Raw genomic sequence first — 12,127 nt, forward strand, 5'->3', positions numbered from 1 at the left:
ATCTTTGCAAGTCCACTTTTACCTTTGCCACCAGAGTTGTATAATTCAACCTCTGGAGTCTCCCTCTGTCCCTTGCTGTCTGGACACCCAAATAACAAAAATGACTGTGGAAAACCTTTTTTAAAAAAATAACCCCAGAACAGAGAAAATGACCCCATCCAAGCACTTTGACCATTATCCCAACTCATGACCTTAAAAATGTGAACAATAAAATATTAACATCCCAACCGACCAATCCCCACATCCCTCAAGCCGTGTCTAGACCACGGTCTTTGATAAAGTATACTGTTGACATCGCACTTTTTGCAGTTAATTTCACTGTGGGAAGTCCGTTTTCTTTAAATTCTTCCGATCGGGCAGATAAGCCCAAAGTGCCGGTGCCTGCGCGGGAGCCATCCGAGATGCGGCCGCTACTTCATGCTGCCGTACCAAGCTCCGTCCACTGATAGTTATTGTATTTATTTTCTCCGTCCTCCCTTTTGCCTATTGATTATTTCATATTTTTGGAATGTTATTATTGCACAGATTGAGAGCACAATTCTCTTCCAGGTGGCAATTTTAGAGAGGCAACCAGTTTCCAACAAGGGAACAAGGAGAACAAACACTGGTACAATACATGGTGGACCGAGGCTGAGGGAAATGTACATCCTTAATATGTTTATGTTTTACTTATTTATGGTGCTTTTTATATATTGTGTTCAATAGGGTTTGAAATTTTAAACACACTGAGATACTCACCACACTGCTAGCTTCTTCTCCAACAAATCAAATTGTGTCTTTAATGTGATGCCTCTATTTGTTTACTCACCGTTTACAATCTCCCAACAGCCTCTCCACTCGCACAATTTCAAACTCCCATTTTACACTTGTTAGACAATGGAAACAAAAATCAGGCAAGGTGAAAAATGTGTAGCCAATGCACTACTTCCTGTTTCTGACCAATTAAATGTTATTTTGCGTCTCCAGATGACCCAATGTCTTCTCGTAGGTTTAGTTGTATTTAAAGCATTTCAAAAGTTGTTGATTCTGATTTATTTTAAAACAACAAGAGGGGCGAAATCCCAATTTCCTACAATATATCTGGGACATAACATTTTGCAGGATTCGATGAATTAAACACAACTTATAATGGTTTGTGATACCAGCAAAGTTTGCCTAGTGCTAAGCCATAGTTAAAGATCTAAGAGCTGAAAGTCAGAAATTGACGCATTTATTTTAGCCAGGATGTATAATCAGAACAAACTAGCTGTGAAAAGCCCTTTGATTACAAAATAACCATTAAGGGTTTTCCCAAGTTTATTAATTCTCCTGAAGGAAAAAATATCCCAATAATTCTGATGTGATTCATTTTGGTAGGAAAAATTTGAATGCGGATTACAGGGTCAACGGCAGGGTTCTGGGGAATGTGGAGGAACAGAAAGATCTTGGAGCTCATGTCCACAGAACTCTGAAGGTTGCCACTCAAGTGGATAGAGCCGTGAAGAAGGCCTATATTGTGTTAGCACTTATTAACAGGGGGCTTGAGTTTAAAAGCCGTGGAGTTATGCGGCAACTGTACATGACCCTGGTGAGACCACATTTGGAGTATTGAGTGCAGTTCTGGTCACCTCACTATAAGAAGGATGTGGAAGCATTGGAAAGGGCGCAAAGGAGATTTACCAGGATTCTGCCTGGTTTGCAGGATAGGTCTTATGAGGAAAAGTTGAGGGAGCTAGGGCTTTTCTCTTTGGAGCGGTGGCGGATGAGAGGCAACTTAATAGAGGTTTATAAGATGATGAGGGGGATAGATGGAGTGGACGTTCAGAGACTATTTCCACAGGTGGATGTAGCTGTTACAAGGGAGCATACAAGATTCAGGGTGGGAGATATAAGAGGGATGTCCGAGGTAGGTTCTTTACTCAAGAGAGTGGTTAGGGTGTGGAACGGACTGCCTGCTGTGATAGTGGAGTCGGACACTTTAGGAACTTTCAAGCGGTTATTGGATAGGCACATGGAGCACACCAGAATGACAGGGAGTGGGATAGCTTGACCTTGGTTTCGGACAAGGCTCGGCACAACATCGAGGGTCAAAGGGCCTGTGCTATGCTGTACTGTTCTGTGTTCTATGTTCTATGTAATTCTAAAAAATATTCTATATATTCGAAAATTACAATGTAAACTTCCAATGGTACCAATATTAAACAGGCTATATCAGTATCAAACATATCTCAATCCAATAAATGGGTTAAGTATTCTATATTCAATCTCAATAATGTAACTCAGTCCCAATCCTTAAAGAATACATCTAACTCTTTCTTCTTGGAAATGCGTAATTCAAGTATTTAACATTAACTTAACTTGATACTCATTGAGATGAGCAATGCATTGTGGAGGAATGGTATTCTTTGCACTTCACAGTGGATCAAGCACTTCCATGTTTAGTAGAATGTTGTTTTAATATTCTGTACCTTTCCCTCAACCTCAGAACACAACATACTGTACCAGTGTATATGTATGTTCCCTTGTTTCCCTTGTTGGAAACTGGTGGCCTCTCTAAAATTGCCATTTGGAGAATTGTGCTCTCAATTTGAAAAGCTAAGGACTGAATTTACACAGATTTCATTCATTTTCTTTTTTAGTTCATGTAGAATTTTCATTCCATCATATTTCCACTTGAATATAAAGACAATATTGCAGATGCTGAAAATCTGTAACAATTAATAGATTGCATCTGTGGAGAAAAAAGTTTTGAATGTGCCTTTTGTTATAACTGGCATTTTAAAAAGCTGTTTTCTTGTAGTAATAGTCTCACCATTCTGATAACTCCTCTGGAATACAAACATTTTTGTTCTTCTGAAAGATAGTGGCTGACTTGAAATGAAATGGAAATCGCTTATTGTCACAAGTAGGCTTCAAATGAAGTTACCGTGAACTGTTGAGTATTTCCAGCATTTTCTGTTTGTGTTACAAATTGCCAGCATCTGCAGTAATTTTTCAGTTTATATGCTTGCTATTGTTTTTGTCCATGATATTATGTTCTGCCTGTGACTACTAATCGAAAAAAGTATTTTTAATATTTTATAAACCTTGCGTATTTTTCTTTCTCATGGATAGTGCAATTGCTGGAAAGTTTGATGGGATCTGGGACAGAGGTTCTCTAGTAGCTATCAATCCATCTGATAAAAAACGGTGAGTAATATGTCATCTGCTTTTATTTATCTTTTATTAATTTTAATAAGTTGCTGTTCTGCATTTCATCCAAAAAGTGACAAAATTAAACTTGTTTAACGGTATTAGAGAGATACAATTTAATTCCAAGTGTGAGTAATAGCACAAGTATAAGGGAAACCCAGAGTTAACACAACTTGGGTCTCCCATACCTAAGTGAAACTGAGTTTAGACTCCATACATCACTCCCATTTATCAGTGTTCTGTATTAAAGAATACATTCCTGCTGGTGGAACGTCACGTAATCTGTAGTGACATCAGCAGAATGTTTGCGCAGGCTTCATTTCTCCATCTTAGATTGTATGAGCAAAATCTCCTAATAAGCCTCCCATCGGGTTTTGTAGAAATCCAAGTGTGTGACACTTCCATATCTTTTTTCTTTGTGTCACATTGAGAATATAACAAAGAGAACACTGGTGATGAGAATTGAGGCAAGAAAAAACTGAGGGGCACAAAATAGTCAACTGGAAAAATGGAGACGAGAGCAAAGGAAAAGATTCTCAGGGATTGGATTCACACATCAGTCAAATGAAAAAGCTGCCAATGCTGAAGGTTTAAAAAAATTAAGGATGAACATGAGTAAGCAGAACAACAGTTTGAAAATTTGCCTGCATTGGAAGTGGGCAGATTCTAGGCTTCAGGACTGTGCACGTGGTGAAGCAAAATGGGCTGCAGGAACGGTGATTCAAAGTCTTCTGATTCTGCAGTCCATGTTATTTTGCATGTAGACCTCTTGTTTCATATGTAATAAAAGGGAAGTGGAAAGGTTTTTTTGAAGTATAGACCCTGGGAGCCAGTATCCACACTGGCAGGAAATGCCATGTGTGCATTTGATGAAGACTGAGAGACTTTAAGATTTCATCTTTATCTCCTAGAGAATCAAACACCGGATGACCAAAAGGTTTATGCTACTGCAAGTCTAGTCCATCTAGCAAAGCTGGAAGATGAGACCTATCATGAGTTAGTTAATGTTCCAGAAGTGCATTTCTCACCAAGACCGCTGTTAATTGCAGAAAGGTTTAATTTCCACTGCCAGAGTCAGGAAGAAGGTGGAAGTATCTCTCAATTCGTGATGACCTTAAGGTTCGCAAAATACAGCGATTTTGTTGTAACACTAGACAAAATCCTTTGTCATAGGCTGGTATGTGGACGCCACAATGAAGCTGTTTCAGAGGAGGCTGCTTACTAGAAGCAACTTTTTTTTCTTTTTTTCTAGAGTACCCAATTCTTTTTTTCCAATTAAGGGGCAATTTAGTGTGGCTAGTTCACCTACCCTGCACATCTTTGGGTTGTGCGGGTGAAACCCACACCGACACAGGGAGAATGTGTAAACTTCACATGGACAGTCGTGATTAACCAGCGTCCTCGATGCTATGAGGCAGCAGTGCTGACCACTTCGCCAACGTGCTGCCCTTACTGTAAGCGACTTAACTTCAACAGCTGATTTGAGAGTTGGCACATCTATGGAGATGGCACAAAAGAGGCTTCACAAATGGGGGCTGGTGCAAAGATCCACAAGATGTAGACAACCTGAAACAAGTCTGTAAAGGTTCAACCGTGGCATTGATGTATACAGGTTGGACAGTGGCAAAATTTGCCATATTGCCAAAGCATGCTGGGCTCAGCAATCACCAACACCCAAGATATGCAAGAAAAAAAAACATCTCAGCATATTAGTCGAGTCTATAAGATAGTAGAGAAGTTTCAGGCCCCTCAGGAGACGACGTACCCGAACAACTTCCAAGAGTCGAAACTAGATGTCTTGTCAGTGCAGGATGATCAACAACATTTCTGGGTAATCCCAAAACTTGATGGCATCCAATTCAAAATGGAATTGGATATGGGAGCAGCTGTATCATTGATACCGAGACAATATATAATCAAAAGTTTAAAGCATCTGCCATTAAAACCATCAAATGTTGATCCTAAGGACGTACACAGATGTCATACCATTAAAAGGATACATTATGGTAAAAGTAGAAGTAAATGGACAGACAGTGGAGGTGCCCTCCAGGTTGTGCGTGGAAATTATCCTCCTTTTATTTGATAGAGCATGGTTGGGAAAGGGTAGTGAATCAACAAGTTGTTTCAAAGAATGACCTACAACTTCTGGAAAAGTATTCCAAAGGTTTTTGAAGACTCACTGGGCTCAATGACAGGAGTTGAAGTTCAACTCAAAATTTAGCCAAACAGTAAGCCATAAGACCATAAGATTAGGAGCAGAATTAAGCCATTGGGCCTATCGAGTCTGCTTTACCATTCAATCATGGCTGATGTTTCTCATCCCCATAACTCATGAACCCTTATCAATCAAGAACTTATCTCTCTATCTTAAAGACACTCAGTGACTTGGCCTTCACAGACTTCTGCAGCCTCTGGCTGAAGAAATTCCTCCTCATCTCAGTTTTAAAGGATCATCCCTTCAGTCTGAGGCTGTGCCCTTGGGTTCTAGTCTCCCCTACTCGTGGAAACATTCTTTCTGTCCACAATGTGGGCCTTAGTATTCTGAAAGTTTCAGTAAGATCCCCCTCAACTTTCTAATCTCCATCAAGTACGGACCCAGAATCCTCAACAGCTCCTCACATGACAAGTCCTTCATTCTGGGGATCATTCTTGTGAACCCCTCTGGACCTTCTCCAAAGCCAGCACATCTTTCCTTAGATTGGGTCCCAAAAGCACTCTCAATATTCCAAAATGGGTGGCATGAAAGCACAGTGGTTAGCACTGTTGCTTCACAGCACTAGCCACCAGGTTCGATTCCCGGCTTGGGTCACTGTTTGTGCGGAGTCTGCACATACTCTCCGTGTTTGCGTGGGTTTCCTCCGGGCGTTCTGGTTTCGTCCCAAAATATCTGCTTGTTAGGTGAATCGGACATTCTGAATTCTCCCTCCGTGTACCCGAACAGGCACCGACCAGAGTGTCGAGACGAAGGGATTTTCACAGTAACTTCATTGCAGAGTTAATGTAAGGCTACTTGTGACAGTAATAAAAAATATTATTATTATTATTATTATTAAATGGGGTCTCACCAGAGCTTTGTTCAACCTCAGCAGTATATCCCTACTCTTGTATTCTAGCCCTCTGGAAATGAATGCTAACATTGCATTTGCCTTCTTAATTGCCAACTGAACCTTCATGTTAACCTGAATAGTAACCTGAATTAGGACTCCCAAGTCCCTTTGTGCTGCAGATTTCCAAAGCCTTTCTCCATTTAGAAAATAGGCTATAGCAGGTCAGCACGGTGGCTCAGTGGTTAGCACTGAAGCCCCAGGACGCCGAGAACCTGGGTTCAATCCCGGCCCCGGGTCACTTTGTGTGGAATTAGCACATTCTCCCCGTGTCTAGGTGGGTCTCACCACCCCCCCCAAAAAAGATGTGCATGGAGGTGGATTGGCCATGCTAAATTGCCCCTTAATTGAAAACAAATAATTGGGCATCTAAATTTATTTTTTTTAAAGAAAATAGTCTATGCCTCTATTCTTCCTGCCTGTATTCCTTTCCACATTGTATTCCATCTGCCACTTCATTGCCCACTCTCCCAGCCTGTCCAAGTCCTTCTGTAGCCTCCCTGCTTCCTCAGCACATCCTGTCCCTCTACAGATCTTTGTATCATCATATCATCTTTAAACTTACAGAAGTCCTGGAGACTTCCAGTGACGGCGGGCAGGAGACAGCCGCGCGTTGGAGGGCTCCCGTTCAGGAACGGCATTGTTGGGGGGGGGGGGGGGGGGGGGGAGGGGGGGAACGGCCGGTCCTAAGGGCAGCGGAGGCAGCAAAAGTTGGGAGACAGCACAGGGAGGGAAAATGTCAAAGATCAGCAAAAAAACTGCTGTGAAAAAAGCGGCTGAAGTCCGTCGGGGAGTGGGAAGGTCACCACGGGGTCAGTAAAGAAAATGGAGGCTGGAGTACCGGGGAGGCCGCATTCTTACGACTGAAGAAATAACTAAGGTGATGGCCGTGGAAGTCGAAAGGCAGTTTACAAAACACTTGGAGGCAATGAGCAAGGCAATAGGGGTGGTTTTGAAAGCGGTGGTGGAGGAGGTGATTACCCCGGTGAGGACGGCGGTAGCGAGCGCAGTGGTGGAGGTGCGGGGGTACGGCGAGGCGCTGAAGGAAGTGGAAGAGACATTACTGCAGCACAGTGATCAACTTACCTCTGGGGAAGGAGATGCGGAAGGTGATGGAGATCAACAAGGATCTGCGAGGCAAAATGGAAGACCTGGAAAACAGATCCAAGGAACAGAATTTGAGGATTGTGGGGCTGCCCGAAGAAGTGGAAGGACCGAGGCCGACTGAGTATTTTGCCACGATGTTGGTGAAACTATTCGGGGAGGGGGAGGATCCCTTCCGATATGAGCTAGTAGTGACTGTGCTTCCGTAGGTACAGTGTAAAGGAGAAGGTCCTGTGCTGGGCTAAGCAGAAGCGGGTGGTGCAGTGGGCTGGACCTGGTATACGCGTGTACCAGGACTTTACGGTGGAGCTGGCAAGAAGGCGGGCTGCCTTCAACTGGGTGAAGAGGGCAAGGTGCAGTGCGGCATTGTACATCCAGTGAAGCTGAGGGTGACCTACAAGTTCAAGGACTTTTAGTTTGGGACAGCGGAAGCAGCGGAGGAGTTTGCGAAGGCAGAAGGACTGTGGCAGAATTGAGAAATGGTCATGTACCGATGTAGCCTCATGACTGTATTTTTTCTTTTTTTTTGTTTCACTGCGTGCTGGTGTATGGGCTATAGGAGCCAAAGTATATATTTGGACAAGGGAAGAAATGGGACTTTCAGTCATAATGAGGATACTTTGGGATGTAGGTGTGTATGCGGGGTTTGTGTGCTAAAGGGGACTTCTGGGGCCGGGCAAGGAGGAAAGAGACCCGGGCGGGGTCCTCCACGCTGGCCGGTTTAAGCCGGCCAATGAACGGGGGTGTGGTGAGGGGGGGAGGGGCTGCGGCCATCGGGGCCTGGCAGAACGGGATCCGAGGGGTCTAGCCGGGGTGGAAAGTTGGGGGGAAGGAACCGAGGTTGGGGGGAGGAATTTTACCAGAGGAAGTAGAGAGGAGGAGTTGGGATGGGGGGTTTACAACTCTTGGGTGTCATTTACGGTACTCTTTTGGAGGTTGGATGGCATTGAGTGTCGTTTGGGGGGGGGGGGGGGGGGGGGGGGGGGGACGACGACGACTCTATAGGTTAATGGTGACCATGGACGATTCCGGACTCCGTTCTCTTTTTCGCCTTTGTTTTTTTTCCACCGTGGCAGGGTTTGTTTTATTTGATGCATATATTGACAGGTTGGCCTTTGGATCGTTGTTGATGTTAAGGGTATTGACTTTGTATCTGTTACCGTTTACTGCTTGTTGGTGGGGTGTCAATTTTGAAGGAAAATGTGAAAATGGAGAATAAAAACATTTTTTTTTAAAAACTTATAGAAGTCCTTTTGCCAGTCAGCCACTCCTCTATCCGCGCCACTACCTTCAGCCTAATACTATGGGCTCTTGTCTTATTTAGCAGCCTCCTGTACGGTACCTTGTCGAAGGCCTTCTAGAAATCTGAAACTGCTGACTCAGTCATATTTTAAGCATACATTTCCAAGTACTCTGCAACCTCATCCTTAATAGTAGTCTCTAAAATCCTACCAATGACATGACAGACTAACCGGCCTATAATTTCCTGTCTTCTGCTTCCCTCTGCCTTCCTTCTTGCTGGAATGTGGCGACTAGGGGCTTTTCACAGTAACTTCATTGCAGTCTTAATGTAAGCCTACTTGTGACAACATATCATTATCACTATTGTACTCACCTCTGCCGCTGACTCTGAAATGAATTTCCGGTGTGCCTCCCAAATAACCCCCCCAAAATTCCTGCCATTGCTGTTCCACTGCCTTCCCTGCTCGGATACACTTCCGATCAACTCTGGCTAGCTTCTCCCTCACTTAATTGTAAAACCATTCCAGCTTCTCTCTCAAACTGCAGGGTAGATTCTGGAATTAAAAGTCTAAAACAGGTGGCCATGAAACCATTGTCAATTGTTGTAAAAACCCATCTGGTTCACTAATGTCCTTTAGGGAAGTAAATCTGTCGTCCTTAACCTGGTCAGGCCTACATGTGACTGCAGATCCACAGCAACCTGGTTGACTCTTAAATGCCCTCATAAATGCTGGTCCAGAAAGCGACGCCCACAACCCATGAACAATTTTTTTTAAAATCACTTCTTGCTATTGATTTAATTTCATTCCTTATTAACAATGCAACCCTGCCACTCTTTGACCATATGCCTGTTCTTTCGATAGGACACATCTTGGCTATGCCGAAATGTCTCAAAGATAGAACCGTGCCATATGCCATCAGGCCAGAAGTACATGTGACTTCATCTCAAGTACAGAGATATATAAGAACCGTTTCAGTGAAAGGGAAATTGTAGACATAGTCCAAAAAGGAATGATGACAGACGTATGTCGTAAAAATCCAGACCTCAAGCCATACATCAGAACAAGACTAGAGTTGACAGTCCAAAATGGAGTTTCATAAAATCCTTGACCAATTATGAGGGATATCCTAGTGTGGTGAGGATGAACAAACTGTCATGCAGTTATTTTTAGGTCTCCAGTATTAGATACTGAAATCAAACAGCAAGTGGGGCAATGACAGTCTTGTACAAAACTTAAGAAATACTCCACCACTGCAACGGTTACGTCTGTGGGAATGACTGATACAACCATGGCAGAGAATATACATAGCCTGCATTGGTCCAGTTGAGGAACACATGTTCCTAGTGATTGTAGATGTGCACTCTAAATGGTTGGAGTAGTGATTATGTAATCCACAATGACAGAACCAAACAAATGAGAAGTTGGAAGAAATATTTGCAAGATTTAGTTGTCCGGAGCAGGTCATAAGTAACAATGGAACTAAGTTCACTTTTAAGGAGTTGGAAGATTACTTATACAGCACAAAGTCAGCTCCATACCATCCTGCAACAAATGGATTGGCCCAGCAATTTGTACATAATTTCAACATTCAATCAAGGCAGCAAAAGTACCAAGGTACATTGTCAAGACAAGTGAATAATTTCACAATGTCACCCGAAACACTGAACACACTAAGGATAGAGTTCACCAGCAAGAAAAAGGCACTTGTAGCCAGGTTCCATAATGTCGAGTACAACCCAAAATAAATAGACGTCCATCACAATTAAGTTGAAAAATGTAAAAGATAATGGTGCAAAATAATGTATCCAAATTTAGTTATCAAATATATCTAGTTATCAAATATAATATAATTTAAATCTACAGTGGTATTTCTGGGTGAGCAGGGGCAGCATGGTGGTGTATTGGTTAGCACTGCTGCCTCACAGTGCAAAGGAGCTGGGTTCGATTCTAGCCCCGGGTCACTGTCCACATGGAGTTTGCACATTCTCCCAATGTCTGCGTGGGTCTCACCCCTACAACCCAAAAAGATGTGCAGGGTAGGTGGATTATCCACACTAAATTACCCGTTAATTGTAAAAAAATAATTGGGTATTCTAAAAAATTTTGTATTTCTGCATGAGCTTCATGGGGCACAGTATGGTTATGTATAAAAAATGACTTCAACATTTCAGTGCAAATATTAAATGCTTGTTGCATTCTGCTGTTAATTTACTGATGTGGGAAAATTCACTTCTCTCCCAGAGGTGGCTAATAGTTCCTATTCTGTCCAAGCATTACTTTTCTTTTTAATAAATTTAGAGTGCCCAATTCATTTTTTCCAATTATGGGGCAATTTAGCAAGGCCAATCCACCTACCCTGCACATCATTGGGTTGTGGGAGCGGAACCCACGCAAACACTGGGAGAATGTGCACACTCCACACAGACAGTGACCCAGAGCCGGGATCGAACCTGGGACCTCGGTGCCGTGAGGCAGCAGTGCTAACCACTGTGCCGCCATGCTGCCTCCTGTCCAAGCATTACTAACTGAGCCGACCCAGTAAAATCAAACCGAATGTTAATAAATTAAACAAAGTGATAATCAAAGAATAAAAGAGAACATCAAATAGCAAAACAAATTTGAAAGATTATAAAACATGTTAAATGAGAGATATCACCATGCGTTAATTTTTATTTTTTTAAAATATATGATTGTTGCAGTTATGTCGAGCTAATAATAAACCTTATGGCCAAAGGATGTAACTATCTTCTGGATACTTTTACATATGATGAAGACAAATATGCTGGTAAGTGATTTTGTGGTCTACTTTTACATGCTTTATACACATTTGAGGTGTGAAAAGCATTTGCATGTATTTGAGTACAATGACAAGCTTTTTGTATTACTGATGAAGGAACAAAATAGTTAAGAGATTTGAAATTTAAATGCATATATTCCATTTCATCCTTTTTCAACCCCGCACTATTATCTATTCAAAGATTATTTGAGTGAATTTACTCTCTGACGGGCTATCTGATGATCATCACAGAATATTGCAATATTTACCTGATTTTGTCTGGCTCATAAATATTTTTAATTAATTATTAACCTGTAAGCTACTAATTTGGGTTATGGACATTTATATTTGTCTGAATAGAGTAGGTAGTGTTGTATAAACCGGTGTTAAATTCATTGAAAGTGCCACGACTAGGTCAATGATTTCAGCAAGAGTAGAAAGCAAAAATGACAAGTCATTTCAAATCCTAAGGGACGTAGTTCAGAACTGTTAAAACATTGAATAACAGAATAGAAATTGAAAATGCAATAGCATGCATAAAGATCATGGCCTGCCATACAAATCGAATAATTCCTGATTCATTGGCTCTGGAGCTTAAATTAAGTCAAATTAATTTCATTTTGCATGCCTCTATCTCCAGTTAATTGAAAGAAATAAAACTTACTAAATACTCAATATTTTGTTTTACATCCTATAAATAAAGCTTACTCTTCATTGTAGAAATTATT

The 12,127-nt window shown here is 41.9% G+C and overlaps 1 protein-coding gene across 3 annotated transcripts in view; it reads left to right on the forward strand.

Moving 5' to 3' along the window:
• The window catches only part of LOC119965946 (probable thiopurine S-methyltransferase), a 106,303-nt gene that overhangs the window by 55,280 nt on the left and 38,896 nt on the right, over positions 1–12,127 (forward strand). For all 3 annotated transcript variants that reach the window (XM_038796982.1, XM_038796981.1, XM_038796983.1), the window contains exons 6-7: positions 3,094–3,168; positions 11,323–11,408. In XM_038796982.1, the coding sequence (XP_038652910.1) occupies positions 3,094–3,168; positions 11,323–11,408 (161 nt within the window). The remainder of the gene's footprint in view (positions 1–3,093; positions 3,169–11,322; positions 11,409–12,127) is intronic.

The sequence above is a fragment of the Scyliorhinus canicula genome, chromosome 5 (assembly GCF_902713615.1).
Source record: "Scyliorhinus canicula chromosome 5, sScyCan1.1, whole genome shotgun sequence".
NCBI classification, from domain to species: Eukaryota; Metazoa; Chordata; class Chondrichthyes; order Carcharhiniformes; family Scyliorhinidae; genus Scyliorhinus; species Scyliorhinus canicula.